The sequence below is a fragment of the Perognathus longimembris genome, chromosome 4 (genome assembly GCF_023159225.1).
Source record: "Perognathus longimembris pacificus isolate PPM17 chromosome 4, ASM2315922v1, whole genome shotgun sequence".
NCBI classification, from domain to species: domain Eukaryota; kingdom Metazoa; phylum Chordata; class Mammalia; order Rodentia; family Heteromyidae; genus Perognathus; species Perognathus longimembris.
In genome coordinates this window covers 89,701,678-89,721,826 of record NC_063164.1, presented here as the reverse complement: position 1 = coordinate 89,721,826, position 20,149 = coordinate 89,701,678, and the positions used below count along the sequence as shown (strand labels likewise).

Here is a 20,149-nt window from a genome sequence, read left to right as displayed (position 1 = left end):
AGGCAGGAGCAAGCTCCGGGACTATCTCGCCTGGGTCTTGGGGCCTGCCCTGTGTCTCGCCCCTCTCCCGGGCCTCCCACTCACTCTCGGTGCCTGAGTCCCAGCCGTTCTTGCGGATGGAGTCGCAGTCGGAGCGGCATGGGGACACGGCCGGGAGGTTGGGGGCCACGCTGCACACCACCACGCCGCGCCGTGCCGTCAGGATGCGCGGGGACTCGGGGTGGAAGGTGGTCATCTCCTGGTGCTCGGGCCCCAGCGCGTCGGCCGCCTTGTCCAGGTTGCCCCGGGAGTCGCTCTGGAAGCAGGGCGTGTAGGCCATGGGGCGCACGGGCACCTGCGGCGGGCCCACCTCCTGGTAGAGGCTGCGCGCGTCGGCTCGCAGGCCGCGGAACGGGACGCCATTGCTCTTGTGCAGCAGCGCGGCTGTGGCAGGGTCTTGCACTAGCGTGATGTTGTTGCGGGAGTAGTTCTTGCGGAAGACCTTCTTGCGGAAGACGACAAAGAGCACGATGAGGATGAAGATGACTAAGAGGACCACGGCGATACCGATCAGCTCTTCCTTGCCCACGTAGGCATGGCCGGCCTGGATGTTGGGGACCACCACGGGCCGCAGCCCGCAGTACTGCCCCACGAAGCCGGGCGTGCAGTTGCAGAGGAAGGACCCGAACACGTTGACGCAGGAGCCACCGTTCTCACACTCCTCCCGCTCACACTCATTCACGTCCTCCTCACACCTAGCAGCAAGGACAGAAGACAGAGTCAGGCTCGGCTTGCACGAGAGAAAGAGAGAGAGGAGGGAACCCGAGGGGTATGCGTGCAACGCCACAAAATGGTTGTGATGACTGTGAGTGTGTGTGTGAACCTGGCCATCACCATCATCTTGAGTGAAAGTGTTCCTTCGTCCACTCTCCTTCAGAAGCTCCCTCTAATAGAGGGGAGGAAAGAGCAGCAGGAGAAGAGATGCCATGGGGAAAAGGTGAAGACCAGAATTTAAAAGTGTACCATTTTAGAAAAGAACAGATAGTCCTCATCCCTCACATTGCGCAAAACAATCCTGCCCCCCCCCCCCTTGCTGCAGGGCCTTGTCCACCTGTATTTCGGGGGGGGGGGACCGGGGGACCGGTGTACACACTAAACTATAGCCACGAAGCCCTCGAGGGACCCGGCGCAGTCTTCCTACGGGCCACGCCACCACATGAGTTTTCCATGACTCCACCCCAAGCCATTTCACTTCTCAGGGCTCTCGAAATGGTAGATATTCACCTAAGGAGCCGCGAGCCCACATGCCAGTTACAGGGCTTCTAGAGAGGACAAAGAGTGGCTCTAACGTGAGCCTCTCAGGGCCACAAAACTTTCTGCTTCCCGGGAAAGCTCGGGGCTTCAGGAGCAGTAGGGTGGGAAGGGGTATGTCCTTCCAGACTCAACGTTTATTTAAAGCTAATGCTAATATAGATCACAGAGAAAAATGACGAAAGTACTCTATCGAGTACTGTACCTGATTGAGTCAATTTTACTTTTGTTTAAAGCCATCCATGACTCATTTTGGGGATAATTATAAGGTAAGTATTTTGTTCTTATTCTTTCTTACTTCCACACAGAAAACATAGACCCTCTTGGCTTTTAAACGTTTTTCTGCTTTAGCAATTATTCTGATAGAGGCACAACTACCTGTATTCTTAGTTACCTACCTTTTAAAATGTAGCCAAATGTCACTAATTTGAACAGATTGAGGCTAGGTCAGCCGGAAATTAGTTAGAATCACAGAGTATTTAAAAATAAATGCAGCTTTATTACTTTAAATTACATCCAGTGATTCAAAGTCGGCTAAGAATTTCTTGGTAAAGTCCTCAGGAGATTTGTTCTAATGAATACAGAGACTGATCTGTAATTAGAATATCACTTGCTTGAGACTACATGTATATACTTCTAAAATGATGGAGAATGGTTGGAAGTGGCATTTTACTAAGAATTTAAAACATTCCCTTTCCATTTGGCTCACATATTAATTTCACTCATTTCTTGGAGGGAAAAAATGGTTTGCAAAGGACCAGCAAGGTTTAGTTTCTCAGAACAATTATCCAACACTAGGCAGTAGAGTACAGTTAATGGATTCTGAGGAAATGGATAGTTTGTCTGCCTCAGAATTAAACTGGAACTATTAGGTGCCATCGATGGAGTTCCTTAAAAGAATTGTTTTCTTAATTGCAGAAAATGTAGTAATTATATAAAGTTTTGAAAATATAGATGTATAAAACAAAAAATAGATGTTATCCATAACTTCAATACAGAGTGATAAGCTATACTAAGATTTTAATCACTAGTAACATAAACAAGAATGTTCTGTCCATCTTAATGGCAACAAATACTTTATCCTACTGGATTGTGTTCTCAGCAAGAGGGAGCAGCATTGGAGAAACCATTTCACAGCATCACTTACATGACTCCAGTGAGCCCAGCTTTGCAACTGCAGATGAAAGTGTTTCCTATGGGGTCACAGGATCCTCCGTTCCGGCAAGGATTTGGAAAGCAGGCTGTGATCTCAGATTCACAGTTTCTCCCCGTGAACTGTGAGAGGCAGGCACACTGATAGCCTGTGGAAACAGAGCCCAGGGTGATTCTGAGCACTTGGGTTCCATAGTAACATGTCTCACCGATTCCCTATTGAAACATACCTACCTTAAGAAGGGTTTAAATTCCAAAGATGATTTGCAAATTTGGTTGTCTGGACCTCATCTAGCCACAAAAATCCCAAGTTACAGTTTGAATTCCTTCTGAGTTCACAAAAACTCAACTAAAATAACCAGATACATAAGTGCTAGTGAGAAATGTGAGCCACGCAAGGGAGACTTGATGAACAGACACCACAATGAAGAGAGGATGCTTTCTCCACCGCCTTGCTGCTATAAAAGTTGGGAGAGCTCCAGATGTGAGTAGGATCCCATCAGTGCCATTCTTTTTCCTCTGTGACCCCTTCTTCTTCCCCTGAGCCTTTTCTCCTTAGTCAAGAACAGAAACCATGGCTGGGAATGTGGCTTATTGATACAGTGCTTGCCTGGCATGCTTGAAGCCCTGGGTTTGATTCCTCAGTACCACATAAACAGATAAAGCCTGAAGTGGCACTGTGGCTCAAGTGGGAGAGGCTAGCCTTGAGCAAAAAGAAGCTCAAGCACAGCACCCAGGCCCTGAGTTCAAGCCCTAGGACTGGCAAAAAAAGTGAGGGGGGAACAGAAACCATCACTCAGACAGGAGGTGGGAGGAGAGCAGGAAGAACAATCATAGTTGTCAGCTAAGTTGCATCTGAGCTTGCCTGTGTGTGCATGGGATAACAGGAGCACCCTGGCCTTCACTTGGCTTCCTAATCCATATTTCACTTTTTATTTATGAACCCCTTATCAGAAATATGATATGTAGCAAATACTGCATGCCAGATAAGGCTAGCATTCTATAAGGAAGCAGCATGGTATATACCTCAGAGAAGGAAGAGATGAATAATCAGTAAGAGTGTTCTTCTTCTTTACTTTGATTAATTTAAAAAATTTTAGGTACCAGCACTGGGGCTTGAACTATGAAATGCTATTTTCAGCTAAGCTACCCGGTGAACTACAATTACTTTGTTTGCACGCACAATGTTTTGTTTTCCTGGACTTAAAGATAGGCCTGTGGTTGGAACTGATTATATTTTAAATACTTATTGTACATTTAATGCCAAGCTTTTTATGGGCTAGGTGTAGCTGTGTGGTGTTACATCTGTACCCTGCACTTCCATTCACTGAAGCCCTGCTAAGCTGTCAGGGCCTTCTCCTCGGCTGCTTATCCTTGCACATGGCTGTCCTGCTTTCCTGTGTGTAAGCTCAGTCTCTTGAATCACCTGGCTGCCTATTTCTTGGTCTACCTTCTAATTTCAGTAGAAATTTATTAAATTTAATTAAAGTGTGTGTGTGTGTGTATGTGTGTCCACATACATGTGCACACTAGTACTGAGCCTTGAAATCAGGACCTTGAGCTCTTACTTACCTTTTTTGCTCAGGGATGGTGTTCTACCATTTAAGCCACGCCTCCGCTTCTTGCTTTTTGGTGGTTAATTGGAGATAAGAATCTCATGGGTTTGTCTGCACTGGCTGCTTTAAACTTCAACCCTCAGATCTCAGCCTCCTGAGTAACTGGGATTACAGGATTACAGACATCTGGCCAATTTTTTGAGTTCTTATGTAGTGACTCTTCTATCTCTTTTGAGAGTTTGGGTGTGCAGGTGTTTTAAGTCATCGCCTTGCTGTTGCTTTTGAGAAAAATCCAATGCCATCTTGCTTCCTGAAGTATGATATAACCTGATTTATTTTTCTAATATCTTGAACGATCTTTTTTGTTACGAAATTAGTTAAAATTAAAAGGGGGAGGGATTTCACTGTTACTTTGACTCATTTTTACAATGTGTCAAATCAATCTTCTTCCCCATCACACTTCCTAATCTCTTCCACAAATAATTTCAACAGGTTTTGCTGTTCTAGTGTCGTAATTCTAAATAATCTACTGTGACAGCGTTCACAATTCTTGTTAGCTCAACCTCCAAATCTTTTTCTCCTTTTAAAGCATTTATTTTGCAATGATATACTTAATGATATACTTACCCATACTGGGTAGTCAGTAGGTGCTTGCATTTTGAAATTCTTGTCCTCAATTTGCATTTCTTTTTTGGCCAGAGATGTTGAACATTTCTTCAAATGTCTATTGACTATACTTATTTCCTCTCCAGAGAAGTATCTTTTTAATTCTTTAGCGCACTTATTAATGGGGTGGTTGTTTCTTTGAGGATTTGTTATTGGGGGAATTTAAATTTTTCAGCTCTAGGTATATTTTAGATATGAGGCCCTTTTCTGTAGCTAGTGAAGAACTTCTCTCCATCTATTTATCTTGTTAGTGATGCCCTTTATAGTGGCTGTTATCAAGAAATAATAATAGATGTTGGTGAGGATGTGGCCAAAAGTGAATGATAGTACACTGTTGGTGGGAATGTAAACTGGCTCAACCACTTTGAAAAGCAGTATCCTCAGAAAACTAAACATAGAGCTCCCCTATGACCCAGCAACTCTACTTCTGGAATTTACCCCAAGGATCACAAACAGGGCCATACTAAAGCTACTAGCACAACCATGTTTACTGCAGCATTATTTACCATAGCTAAGATGGATCAAGAAAATGTGGTATATATACAAATGGAATTCTATGTTTCCATCAGAGAAAAAGTGGCATTCCATAAGGAAATGGAAAGACTTGGAAAAAGTCATATTACATGAAGTAAGCCAGACCCAAAAAACAGTGGCTCCATGGTTTCCCTCATTTGTAACATTTAGTGTATGTCTAGGATAGTCCCAGAAAATAATCACAATAGCTCAATAGCTATTATGTACATATGACCATATAAAATAATGCTAATTGAAATGAACTCCAAGATATGGAAACAAGAGGTGTTTTTGTAATGTACTGTGTGAAGTTATGTATTTTTTATTTCTTTTTTTCCCTTTGGTTTATCCCCTGTGTCTTGTATATATGTTTACCTGATTTGGGGAAGGGAAGGGGAATAACAACATGGTGAGACAAAGGACATAGCGTGAACCAATGCAGCAGCAATACTAACAAGACACTATGTTGGAAATGAACTTTACAACTTGGGGGAACTATCGTGGGGGAGGGTAAGTGGGAGAAAACTAGGGAGAAGGTAACGATGTTCGACAAGAAATATACTCGATACCTTACTTAAGTAACTGAAGTAACTAACTCCTCTGTACATCACCCTTACAGTAGAATAAAATAAAAAATTTTAAAAAGAAATTCTTGTCTTCTTCTTTGGAGAAATTTCTTTTATTATTTCATTTGTGATTTCCTTTGCTTTCTCTCTTCAGTCTTTATGGAACTTTTATTACTTGGATCTCAGATCCAGACCTTCCTCTAAATTTATCCTGCTTTAATATCTTTCTGGAGTTTTACTTTGCTGAGAGACTTTCTTATCTTGAACCTTTTCCTGAGACTTTCATTTATGTTGTCATCTTTCAATAACACTTTTATTTTGGTTGCTGAGATGTTTTCTTTAAACATATAACATCTGCTCCTGTGTTGTGGTTATAATATCTTATCTCTCTGAGGATACTAATAACACTTTTTTATGAAGGTTACTTTTATTCAGTTTCTTTGTTCTGGTCTTAGTGATAGGTACCTTCCCGTTTCAGCTTGGCTAGGTTATTGGTGCCTAGTTCTTTGTTCAACACAAGTGTAGGTATTTGTGGATGTGCTAACATTTGCAATTGTCTCTATAATGTGATGTGCTTTATCTACTTATTTGAAGGCCTTACGAAGAAAGAATTATGTCTTGAGACAAAAACATTGAAGAAATACTGCCTGCTGTGTGGATTTTTAATTGAAGAGTGTAAAATCAACTCCTACATGAATTTCCAGCTTGCCCAACAAATTTCAGACTAGCCAACTTTCAAGTCATGTGAAGGAATTTCTTAAAATGAATCCTACTCTCCCTCCATGTATATGTGTGTGTATGTATATGATATATATAGGGGGAGAGATTGTATGTACTATATAAATATCACATATATAAATATCATGCACATAACACACACACACACACGATCTCCTATTGGTTCTGTTTTTCCGAAGAACCTTAACATTACCTGCCTTCCAAGTCAAAGAAATTTCTTGTCTGACAATCCAACCCTCACTTATAACTGCACATTGGAGAGTATGGCACCAGAAGCCTAGGAATCTGGTGGGAATTCTGAGCACACAAGGAGGCCAGCCAGTTGTAAGACTAAGGTAGCACTTTCGGGTGGCTCTGTTGCCCTAGCAGTGACTCCCTTTGCTCCTTCCCAGTGAGGCTAGGAAGGCATGGGCCCTGCACTGGAAGCTGGGTGGCAGAAGATGAGGGGTGGCTGTGGCATCAGCATCCAATGAGCATATCACACTCAGTGCTGAAGGCAGTACAGTGCCATGTGCTTGCCAGTCCCACATTCTTACGTTTCAGCAACAGCTGCAGGACTCGCTCATGTGCAGGAAAAGCACATGTACTTTTCATTTATAGTAGCAGGAAATAAGTTAATACAAAGTCTTTCCCTCTGTCATCTTCCCTTCAGAAGTAACCAGTACTTCCAGTTTCCAAGTCTGTTGTGGGATTCATTCCAAATATTTCCTTCTGCCATTTACAATTAAGGTTTTTGAAGGCATTTCTTCTCTCTTTCTTATTATCTTCTCTCTTTCAATTGTCCTCACTTTTGTAGCCTATGATTTGCCAAAGTACCTTTTCTTCTATGGTGGTGGCATTGAGACCTCAAGTTGCCAGCCAGCATTGCAATAAAGAGACTGGCGAGACATTCTCCTGAGACAGAAGAACCAGCTCCACTCTTCCTCATAGGGACCTTGGGGTAGCCAAGTGGCTAGCTACTGATGCTGGAATTTTTCAGCCAGATTGCTATAGATATAAGCTATGGAAACACCTGTAGACAACAGTAGTCTGTGTTCCGCGGATGTGATTGAAACTTAATTGCTTGTGATCTCTATCAGGGAAGCCAGCCCAAGCCTGTGGGCAGGAGGCAGTTGTCTGAGGTTTGCACGCTTCAAATTATACTGACCTAGGGCTATTTTTTTCTTCAATTTGGAAAGTTACTCTCTTGAAATTGTTGAAAGCAGTTGGGACTGAGAAAAATCATTGGCCAGGATGGCATGTCACTTAAAGATAGAGTAACTTGTGAGGATAAACTACACATCATGTTGGACTACATGGCATGGAAAGGGAGGGAAGTTAAGAAAGGACTAAATAGAATAGTAAACTTTCTAGCTACTGTTTGCAAGCCTTTGACAATTTTTTAGATATAACCAGGTCAGAAGCATCTGGTATTGGGGCTATCTGGAAATTAAGGACATTTGAATCACTATCATGGAAACATATGTCTATCTCGGGTGCCATGGGACGATTTCTTATCTGATGGGAGAGAGGTGATTTGATGTTTCTGTGCCTTGGAAAAACCAGGATTTAAAATGAGGCACTACCTCCAGTGGGTTCTGTGATCTAGTACTTTCATTCTCTGAAGGATCCCAAAGATCTCATGAAAGAAAATGAGGAGGCTTCTTAGAGCACCTTCCCATGGCTGTTTGAGGGGTTCAATGGCTTATTCCAGAATTTGTAGCTAGTAAATGATTGACTTTGAACTCCAATCCTGGCTTTCTGTTGTTCAAATCTTACAGCCAGACTGTGTTGGCCAGAGCTTACTACCTGCCATCAGCGAGGAGGCGTTTATAGTTATTTCCCACAGCTCCCCAGGAAGCAGACAAGTTTTGTAACAATGGATGATATCAGACACCACCCTGGGGAGCCAAATAATCATTAAATAATGCGGCAAAGAGCACAAATTAGGTCTCTGCTCTTCCCAAGCATTGTCCTGTCTGATATAACATACAAATAAAGGGAACAGTATTCCGAGAGATAGTCCACAAATAATATTTACAATTTGGTAAATGCGGAAGAAGAAAATACAAGTTTTGAAGTAATCTCAAAGACAGGAAGATGAGTAAATCTCCCACGCCCTTGGGATGATGGCTGAATATCAAAGAAAGATGTTAGTAACCAGAACAATGGCTTGTTCTGTGGTAAAAATTTTCAGAACTTTCTATGTATATCATTTAATTCTGGCAACAACTGTGTGCCATAAGGGCTCTTTACATAGTTACTCTATAAACGATGAAGCTAAAGCTTAAATAAGATGGATTTTGCAAGGTTACCTATGGCAATGAGCAGCAGAGGCACAGTATACCAGATTTCAGATTTTAAAAAAGGAAATGGTCCTACTTGCATTGAGATACATGTAAAAAAAAAGCCATTGCTGCTTTCCCTTCATGTCTTGGCAAAACAAGATGTGTATTTTTAAGCCTTGCCTCAAAGCTGTGTTCCTGTTTACAATCCTTCTAGTTATAGCCCATGCAGATGGCTTTGAAATCTGGACCCAGACAAACTTAAAGTGCTTTCTCCTTTCCTTGCTCAAAAGAAGAGCAAAAATAGAAATGGAATCAACCGTTAGAGAGTGAAATTGTGCTGTGAAGTTGAATAATCAAGATAATCCCTATTGGGTTCCTTTGACGTAGTTGTCCTTTTCCAATCCAGTTCATTCAGGTAATGGCCTCCACCTCATGCCCTGCTCGCTGGTGCAGGTGAACATCATTCTGATCGGGTCTGGCGGCCTTGATAAGCAAACATCTGCCTGCTGCACAGACGTGGAAATAATGACTGATGTGCAATGAGCACCTGGGATCTGCAGTCGGCATCAGCCATCACGCTTGTTAAGATACATATTTCATCAGAAGTGCCAAGACCTGGGGTGACATAGGGGCATCTGTGGTATGTGGGGTGGGGCTGTGGAGGCTAGTTCATATCTGCTCTGTCTGTTACTCACAGTCAGCTCATGTCTCAGATGCCTGATCCCTACCAGCTTCTTTTTTTTTTTTTTTTTTTTTTTTGGCCAGTCCTGGGCCTTGGACTCAGGGCCTGAGCACTGTCCCTGGCTTCTTCCCGCTCAAGGCTAGCACTCTGCCACTTGAGCCACGGCGCCGCTTCTGGCCATTTTCTGTATATGTGGTGCTGGGGAACCGAACCTAGGGCCTCGTGTATCCGAGGCAGGCACTCTTGCCACTAGGCCATATCCCCAGCCCCCCTACCAGCTTCTTGATACTCACTCATTCTCACCACTCGTGGCACACAGGTATTAGGTATTTTACTACTCTAATTAATATCACTATGGTTTCTTTGTTTTTCATAAACAAATCACTGAGAATCACAGCTTAAAAAAAAACTGACTTTCTGGCTGACCTGGGAGACATTTAGACCTCTAGTTCTTACAAAGCTTAATTAATATGAGATCTTGGGGTTCCCTCTCATGTAAAATGCTAATCTCAAGTGAGGACCATCTCAGCCATCAATCATGGACTCAGTCATTATTTGGCCATTTCTAATTCTAGTCATTTTGACTTTTCTCTTTCAGCAAGTATAGTCGATACCTTTTGACTTTGTAAATGAAACCTTTGAAGATGAGAACTGTGAAACTTCCCGGGAAGGCCAGCACATAGTTCACATATCATATATCGAGTCAGACCTTTAATATTTTCTCTGAGGCTCTGAAAACCGTTAATGTGTTAGCAACATTGTGCACACAATAAATTCTGATCCTGTAGTATATTTTTCTGTGCCTGCACATAACCCACTTTAGAGCTCTGGGTCTTTCTTTTGGTAGCTATAATTATTAATGCTGTTAATCACAGAATTTCCTAAGTACAAACAAACAACAACCACAGAATTAGTATAACTAAGCATTTAGAAGAAAGCCATTTAGGAAAAGTTTATATCACTCACTCAAATTTTCTCCCAGGTAATCTCTAGTAGCCCAGCTCCTGCCTACCCTCCCCCTGCTCAGCTCACAGACACAGAGGCCCTCACACAACTTGAGTATAAGAAAGACGGGGTAGACATTCTTACTTTTGTTCTCAAGGCCCAGCTCAGAGCACCTTGATACTCCTGAGAGGAGAATGCTGCCCCAGCTGATCATCTGACTGTCAGGTCCTGGAAGTCCACAGTTTATTCCCTCTGGGAGCTCAGAGACTGTCATGCCTACCAACATGGAGTTACTAGGATTCCTGAGTGTGGGTACTTCACACACTTGGAGACTTGTGAAAAACACACATGCCTGAAATCTGCCTTGCAGATTGTGATTGTTCGGCTTGGCATCCCTCTGCTCCAGAGAACTTTTCTTGACAGTTCAGGATGCGCAGATACAGTGTGGTTCCTAGCATGCTCCTCTAATGGGGATGTGAAGGATAGAAGCCATTGTATGGATTTTCTTTTATAATTAATAGTCACAAATGTCTCCTATAACATGTTCTTATTGAAATAAGGTGATTGGAAGCATCTCAGAAACACTGTTTACAGTATGAGAAGAAATAAATTAGATTCCCTGGGTTTTTGAGAAATTCAGAGACAAGAAGAGAAATTAGCCCCTCAATTGGGTTTGTGGACATTCCCAAGGTTATGGATGCTGCTGGTCCCTGGAATGCACTTGTCATAGCAATAGATTGAAGCACAAGCTGGGGAGGGCCACAGATCTGTGATCAAGTCCCTGCTCTACCGCTTCCTCAGCCGTGTGATACTGGGTTGCCTACTCAACTTCTCTGGCCTTTTTCTTCTTTTCCTTTCTTTCTTCTTTTCATTCCACCTCTACCCCCCACCCCGTGTGTTTGTGCATATACTGGGTCTTGACTGAACTCAGAACTTGGGGGCTCTCTTTAGCTTTTTGCTCAAGACTGGAGCTCTACCACTTGTGCTATAGCTCCATGTCTGGTTTTCTACCAGGGCTGGCTTTGAATTGCAATCCTCAGATCTCAACTTCTGAGTAGCTAAGATTACAAGTGTGAGCTATTAGAACCCAACTCTAGCCTGTTTATCTGTAAAATGGGAGTGGTACCTGGAAGGGATAAATAGCATCATTCCTAGAGTACTGTGAAAATTAAGTGTCCTAGTTTACAAACATTGGCAAAGCAGGATTTATCACAGTACTAAGTATACCTTGAAGGTCTGACTAAAGAGTGGCTCTTACACTAAAAATTTACCCAGTGTTTCATTAGAATTTGAGCTTCTAGTCTTACACAAAGATGTCTCAATAACTATTTCATGCCTGGTGACTGTCTCACTAGTGCATTGTTTCATCAAATTATAGCTTAGTCTAAACTGTGCTTTCCTTTAATAGTCTTGGGCTGAGCACAGTAAGGCACAGAGGGCAGGGCATTCTTGTTCACTTTGTGGGTGCCCCTTGAGCTGATCCCTACCCACTGGGTCTGCAAATGCCAGGGTCAGAATGGACCCAGGCCATTTCTTCTTCATGGAAGTTGCTATTTGCAGTTCATGTTTATGAAATACATATAATTTTAAGGCATTACCAAGAGACCAAGAGAGAACCTTCCTTCTGTGGTTGACTTACAGAGTCATGTTTACATTCTCATTACAAGCCAACATTCTGGGGTTCCTATGGCTTGGTTCTGGGGAAGCCACAGTTATAACACTGGGAAAAACTGCTGACCATGCCATTCCAGGCTCCCTGACCTACATGTCAAGGGTTTGTTCATGTTTATGGAGGGTAGAACAGAACCTGAAAGAAAACGCTTCTTGCTGTGGGTGGTTGTCCTGGAACAATATTCTAGGACAACCTCAGTTTGAGATTGGAATCTGTCACCAAGAGATCCAATAACCATTATTCCAGTATTCTTCAGTGGTCAAGAGGCTGACTATTAAAAAAATTATCTTGGAATTTTAGAGAAACATATTTCAGCATCCAGACAGCTGAAAGATTGAAAGATGTTCAAATGATTAATTTTTGCAATGGGCACTGTCATATGCAAGGTGTTACCTCATAAGAACCTCTTTCTACTTTCTCTAACCTGGATTTCCTCTTTGAATCCTGCATGCATTATAGCTTTGATCTGGGCCCAAGTTTCTCGCTGTCTGTGATTAGATTTCCCTGGCAGCAGAGGGAATCCTTGAGGCAGAGCTATTCTTTCAAACTATCACTCACAGCTAAGAAGAGTTTTATTTTAAGTAACCCTCTAATTAGCTTCACAGTTTCATAGAAATGAAGTAAAGGCCAAATTGCTGGCTCTTTCTTGTCGGGCTTTTTCCCCTCCCCTATTTGGCACCAGGGAACTTGCAGATAGGATACAAGGAATTTGCAAAAATTCCCCCTATATGAAAAGAAAATAATGCAAAGAAAATATATTCTCTCCTATTTTCTTAGAGGTCAAGACCTTATCTCTTTAGTTAGGAAGAGGGAAGTTTCTTCTTCATATATCAGAAGAGGAAACCCTTGGTTTCCCAGGAGGCAAGAAAATCCTACTTATATTTCTTGGTGAATGGCAAGGAGTTTATTCACCTAGGGTTTGACATTGCTGGATAGATGTGCCTTGCTATGCTCCTTATGAGAGCATACTACAGTGTATACTAAAATAAGAACCACTGGCCTGGGCTTGGGAGTTGCTTTGGAGGAAGGGCTCTCCACTCTATAAAGTACCCTATAGTGTACTGTAGTACTATAGTACTTTATAGAATGTTATATACTACATAGGCTCTCTTTACTATATAGAGCAGTCAACTTACAAGAAGGGAGATGAGTAGATGGAAGTGAGGGGAGGTGTTATTTTCATTTCAGGAAAGGATGAGCCCTTAAGTATAAAAATAAGAGTTGAATGAATATAAGCCTACATCACATTAGAAGGAAAAGAAGGCGTTGTGGAGTCCAGGTCCCTAGATCAGTTGTGACAGGATAAGAGGTTGTCTCTCTACATAGGTAGGGCTAGCTCTCAGGAAAGAAGACATGCTCATTAGACCATGTTAAAAGTATGTAGTGGGTGGGTCTTTCATACTAAACTTGGTTAAATCAGAAGAGACTTAAAGATGGGAAATATTTACCATTTCCCATGTGGGTCCTCATCAGTTGATTAATATACCTGCACTGGGTACTTAGCAAAGGATCTCACTGCAATTTTAAAACGAATACACACTGAAGAGTAAATTTCCATGTTCTTTCTTTTCTGTGTTCAGTGATTATTATCATTATTTTAAAGATAAGTCATTGTGGAAACCCATAGCTTTGCCAGCAAAAACAATGTCCTGCCATTGCTAAAAGTATGTTAGAATTTGTAGCTGTGTACCCAGGATTTGACATGGTATGGTGTTCTATTTCAACCCAATTTAATTATATGTTCCTTTTATATATTGTAGATGGCTCACACTTGCAGAATTGTTCTGCCTGGTGAAAAACTGGCCATGACTTGCCATAATGGGCTGGTTTATAGAACCACTGAAGTATAGTTACTGCCCATCATTTGGGAATTATGGCACCATAACAACCCTTTATTTACATATACTGCTGAGACAGTAAAAACAGCAAATAGATTTCTTAAATCGAGATGGCAGAAATTTCCCCCCAGGGTATTTGGCCCTCATTGTGGCCGTAACATATGCAAGTCTAAACAACTTTGGTGTCTATATTTGAACAGTGCATCATTTCGTGGGCAGTTTATAACATTCTAATAATAAAATGGACTCTAAATTTGGAGTTGGGCTTCACAAACATTAGATGGTAATGCACACAGCAGAATCTCTAAATGATTTGCAAGGAAGGTTTGAATTTGTTAATCACTACTGCTGAGCAACTCTACAGAGGGGCTGGAATAGAATCAGAGCTGGGGTTGTTGGGAAGTGCAAAGTCTCAACCAGGAAGATGCCTGACCCAGGTTACATTGGCACAGACGGTGCATTTAGATAAATATTCTTTTATCTTCAGACTCCTAGGTCTTAAATAATCTTTGTTTTTCCCTCAAACAATAGGGACACTATAACTCAGTCTCTGTATCTCTCTTTCTCTCTCATCTCGTTTTGCTTCATGATGGGCCTTTCGGGGATGATATTAGCATAAATCATTATGCTCTTCTTGTTACTCCTCTTGACATTCCATGTAAATGTCACTCTGTATCTTCTTGATTTCCTATTCCTTTCTAGAGTTGTTTGTAGACTTACTTTTTAATATACATTTCAAAAGCATCTTGGGAAAGTCTCCACTACAATCCTGCCCCTGGGGTGGCAGGTCACCCTATTTTCAGCTTCTGCTACGGCTATGTCTAAGCCTGCTCAACACTTCCAGTCAATGACAAGATTGTGGACTAAAATCACAACAGGGGCCTCCTACCTATCATTCTGCAACAGTAGGTGGCTTATGCAGGCACCACTTAAAAGGATGTCCTGGTGGGCATGGGTAGTTTATGCCTGTGATCTAGCTGCTCAGGAGGCTGACATAGGAGGACTGGGTCCAGGCATACAAATCAGAGAGACTTATCTCCAGCAAAAAGACAGAACTAGAGGTGTGGCACAAGTGGTAGAGAGCCAGCATTGATTTTAAAGAAAGCTGGGCAAGAGTGCAAGGCCCTGAGTTCTAGTCCCAGCACCAGGACAACTCACAGATATATACACATGTGCACACACACACACACACACACGAGGTTTAGCTAGAGTGGGAAGGGCTAGGGCAGCCAGCACACTGTCACTGGGACACGTGGTAAATAATGGACTGAAGTGCACACTCCTGTAGCTGTGGTGCACTGTATAGAAGCTCTGTGAGCTCCCAGGGCATGAGCCCGCTTACAGAAGACAGAGCCACAGTCCTGTTCCTCCAGGGTGAGGCCTGGGCACACTCACCTCCTCAGGGCAGAGCCCCGGGTGGGCGCACTCACCTCCTGAGGGCAGGCCGGTGCAGCTGCCCCCGTGCTGGCACGGGCTGCGCTGGCAGGCGTCAGGGTAGAGCACGCAGCCCAGCTTGAGCTCGGTCAGGCCCACGACCTCGGCGAAGCTGCTGCGCTTGTTCTGCAGCGGCAGCTCATTGTTGTTCAGCAGCACGGCGTCCAGGCAGCCCTGGAAGCCGCCGAGCACCTGAGTGGCACGCGTGTCCAGCAGGCCGCGGACGCTGTCCGCCTGCACCAGCGCACCGAAGTACACGGCGCTCTCGGCGCTCAGCGTCTGGAAGTAGAGCGGGGCCCGGCGCCGCTCCACGTAGCTGTCATCCAGGGACAGGCTGGTGAAGTTGCGGTTGAGCTCCAGGAAGACCGAGTGCCAGCTCCCATCGTTGACCGCACGGCCTGAGATACCCAGGATGCCCGGGCCGCTGCCACAGTCCAGCTGGAACCACAACTTGCCGTCCACAATCTGCGGGAAGAAAGCGCACCACAGCCCGTGAGATCCGCACCTGGCAGTGGGTTACAGGCCTCTGGGGCCACCTGCTCCCTGCAGGACCCAGATTAAACTCTGAACGTGGTTTGATTGATGAATGCAAGTACTGGGGCTTGATTTCAGAGCCCTGCACGCCCCCTGCCCCCAAGCTGGCACTCTACCCAGTAAGCCACCTGTGAATCTCCGTGTTGATGGATTGGAGATGAAAGTCTCAGGGACTAGTCTGCCTGGGCTGGCTTCACACCTTGATCCTCAGCTCTCCATCTCCTGAGGAGCTAGGATTACAGATGTGAGCTGCCAGGCACAGGCCAACCAGCCCCTCCAGGATCTTCTATGAAAACTCTTTCCTGACAGTCCACAAATCTTCCTGTCCTAAGCAAGATTTATACAGTTTACAAATCACAATTGTGGTTAAGAATATTTCTATTCTTTTAACTGTTAGAGTCCACAGTAATATCTTCAGAGGTGTTTATTATCTGTACTCCTTTGAGTCCTTTCCAATACAGGAATGTGGTCTGAGAACTCATTAATATTCATTGGACATCTACCATGTGTTGAGCACAGGGCTAGGTACTGGTGAACGAAGTGAGTTATGTCTCCATCCTTCCTGGCTTATGTTTTAATAAGAGAGTTGGCCATAAGTTCAATAACCACACATACACATCATGTGACTATATGCCGAATGGGAGAGAAAGAAGCTGGGTAGGAATAAATATTTCTAAATGCCCATGTTGATGTATATGTTAGGTTTCAAAATTCCTCTGTATTAAACACCAGTGTTATTTTTAAACCGTCCCTTTGGTAAGCACTTCATATTTAGAAGAAAGATTCCTCACAAAGTGCTTAGGGATTGGCTCATCTTAGAACAGATGCATATTGAACAACGTCTGGCATTCTCCAAACATCTTCTGGTTATCCATCATGCCCTGAGGATCTATCTACCCCTGGTCTCAGGGCTATATCTAGAAGGGCCTGCTTCTACTGGGGAGGGTGACCTGCTTGCTTTTCCCAGGAGGCTAGCCATGGGACATGGTACCATGAAGGAAAGATATGCTCCTGAAGCACTCTGGCTGGCTGGCTGGCTGGCAGAGACCTGCTGGGTAGAGATTAATCCTCCTCAGAGACCCTGGTCCAACTGTTGCTGAGGAGATGGGCTGGCAGCTGGTTTCTCTGTGATTCCCTTGTGTATATTTCTCAGATACTTGGTAGCTTCAGGATCATGGGAATCAGGGATAGACCATTGTTTAGCCAAGTTACTATTTGACTATCAGGAGATTCACAGCCAGAAACTGAGTGGCCAAAGTTGCTTTCCTGGCCTATGTCTACAGCCCAGCAAAAAGATCCTAAGGAAGCCACTATTGGAGTTTGTGAAAGTGGGGCTAGGTGTTGCTGAGGTCTGTGGGCATTTGTAGCTCTGTACAGAACAAGACATTAGTCAAGGGAAGAAAAGAGAAAGGAAGGCAAAGAAAATGACAAAACTCCAACCTTCCAGATCACTAGGAGTTATAGAGATACAATTAACAAAGGAATTCCTTGAAATGGGCTCAAACAGTCTTGGCAAAATGTGTTGTGCTCATGACAGATCACAGCAGCAGTCATTCTCACAGACACAGTATTTGTCTATCCTGCAGCAAGTTCAAATAATTCACAGGGACACTCATATTTGCCTTTATAACTCTCATCTGCGCACAGAGTTCACACCACAGAAACACAGTACAGGATAGGCAGGGGGCTTTGTGGAACAGGCAGAGCTATGGAAATTTAGGAATGCTAATTGAATTCAGGCTCTGTCCTGTGTTATCCAGGTCACTGGGAAGAATGCTTGCTCTCTCTGGGTTTAATTGGAAGCTTCCTTTACAAGGATGCTCTGCCCACTGCAGACTGGATGGCCATATCACACACTGGACATGTGTACTCCCCTCTGTAATGTCCACGTCTGGATGTGAATGGGCTAGACACAAATATTTATTTTCAGAGAACTTTCACTTGCCATCTTATGCCATTTTATTTTCATGGTTTTGGTTCAACAAAACGGACAGAATGAATAGTGTTGACCACACCAGAATACTTACTCAGTGATAAGACCTAGATAATATCCATATTTATATTTCAATGCAAGTTATAAAATGGTGAAATGTGACCCCGGAGACGCCCTTCACCATAGCCCATCTGCTCTTCTGCCTCGAGGCTAAAAAATGCTGTCCTAGTCTGTCATGGAAAAGCTGGCAAAGAGGGTACAATTCACAGAAGCTTTTGCAAAAGAATGTCCAATAACTCTGCTTTTCAGTCCATGCCCTTTCCCTTCCCCTACATCTTCCCTTTCAATAACCAAGACCTTTGCTGTGTTCATATATGTCAAAGTTCTATAACTGAAGAAAATGAAATATTCTCATATGAACATTGAACAGAATTAGATTTTCTTTTATTTCTGTGGACAAAACAACAGTGGCAGCATGACTAAATGCAAGAAGCCAAATGCTGCACATTTATGCCCTTGTCTATTTGTTTTCTTGCAGTTCTGGGAGTGAACCTGGGTTTTGCAGATTCGAGGGAAGGGCTCTACCACTGACCTACATCCCTGCATCCAATTCCTGCTTTTAATTTTTAATAAATAGAGATTATTTGGATCTTCACAAGGAGTTTGGAATTATCAGCCTTGTTTATATGACAAATCTTGACACCTAAGTTACCTTGTAAAAAAGTTAATAATTTTGCAGTTTTACAGGTACATTATGCCTGAGAAAGAAAACACTTTGTTCTTTTCATATCTAAGTGCCCTCACCCAGGAAAAAATACTTTGGTTATATTTAGGTTTTTTCCCCCCTGCCTGCAGACTTAGTCTCTCTAATTTTAAAGGATGAAGCCTTCTCAAATCAGAGGGCAAATTATTTTAATAGGAACTGAGGTATGCACGAGGCTGTAAGAATATTCAGTAACAATGATACTGAAATGATATGCTGGCTAATTTGTGCAATGATATGCATAATTCAGAGAATGTTGCCCTAATGTTATAAAATATTTAGAGCTTTAGGGTTGTTTGGAATCAGTGGTGTACTTTACTCTAAGTGTTCCATGGCTTGGGGCTTGGGGGACCAGAAATCAGAGCTGTAAAATGTCACTTTGGTAGGAAAGTAGGATTTTGAGTAAAAAGTCAAAATGCTGGCACAAAGTTTTGCTCTTTTAGATCATTGATGCATGGATCCACCAATTGCAGCATTATCATGGGTCTTGTGAGAGAGTTGTTCAAGATTCTTTGAAAGGAGACATTTCAGAAATTGATTTCAATGCTGCCTTAAGAGCAATCTAGCACAGATTACATGCCCCAAAAGTACAACATCTTGAAGGAATAAATAAGTGTAGGGATGGGCATCCCAGCCCACAGAATCTCTTAATAAACTTCCGTAGCTCTTCGAATCTGTTTGCCTGTGTTTGTTTTTGTTTTTGTTACCAGTCCTGGGGCTTGAACTCAGGGCCTGAGCACTGTCCCTGGCGTCATTTTGCTCAAGGCTAGCACTCTGCCACTTGAGCCACAGTGCTACTTCTGGCTTTTTCTATATACGTGGTGCTGAGGAATCGAACCCAGAGCTTCATGTAAATGAGGTGAGCACTTTACCACTAGGCCATATTCCCAGCCCTGCTTGCCTGTGTTGCACATACAGTTTCACCATTGATGAGACATCACTGTGAGCAAGTCAACAAATCTCTGTGAGCCTCACTCTCCACGCTAAATATACACACCTCCATGGAAGAGAACGGCATTCAGAACTGTATGCCTGAGAGATTATCTTGCTAAATGTTAAGTATTTTATTAAAATACCTAACCATTAAATACCTAGCAAAAGACAATTACTTAAGTTCAGTGACTTTTCAGTGACTTTTTTTATACCTATCCCTGACACTCTGAGTGTCAGGGAAAACATTCTCCGTATTCTTCTGGTCTATGTTGGAAAGGTTTGGCCATGCCAAACTGGCTGCCAAGTCTTTAGCCATATCCAAGCACCACTAAAATAAAAGGTATCACCTGACACATTTCTGGAGATAAAATTATTCATATTCTGAACTAACAACCAAGGTCTCCTTCTGTTTTTTTTTTTTTTTTTTATATTGGAACCTGACACTGATATATAAAGAAAATGTCTATGGCTTCAGTAACTTCTCCTTATCTCTCTCCTGGTGACCTGATTTGTTTCTTTTGCAGGAAAGGGGAATCGCAGCCACTGTTTCCATGGTTGCTGGGCTTTTAGGAAACTCAGAGTTATATTGTACCCAATGGAGCTTGTGCCCCTTGCTTGATCTTGGATTTCAAACAATGACATTTTACCCTTCTGAATTTTATTGGTT

At 43.0% G+C, this 20,149-nt stretch overlaps 1 protein-coding gene across 2 annotated transcripts in view; it reads right to left on the bottom strand.

Annotated features, from left to right (window-relative positions):
- The window catches only part of Fat3 (FAT atypical cadherin 3), a 506,722-nt gene that overhangs the window by 7,552 nt on the left and 479,021 nt on the right, over nt 1-20,149 (bottom strand). For both annotated transcript variants that reach the window (XM_048345620.1, XM_048345621.1), the window contains exons 21-23: nt 15,316-15,784; nt 2,438-2,591; nt 85-734 (exon numbers count right to left, since the gene is read on the bottom strand). In XM_048345620.1, coding sequence (XP_048201577.1) covers nt 85-734; nt 2,438-2,591; nt 15,316-15,784 — 1,273 coding nt within the window. The remainder of the gene's footprint in view (nt 1-84; nt 735-2,437; nt 2,592-15,315; nt 15,785-20,149) is intronic.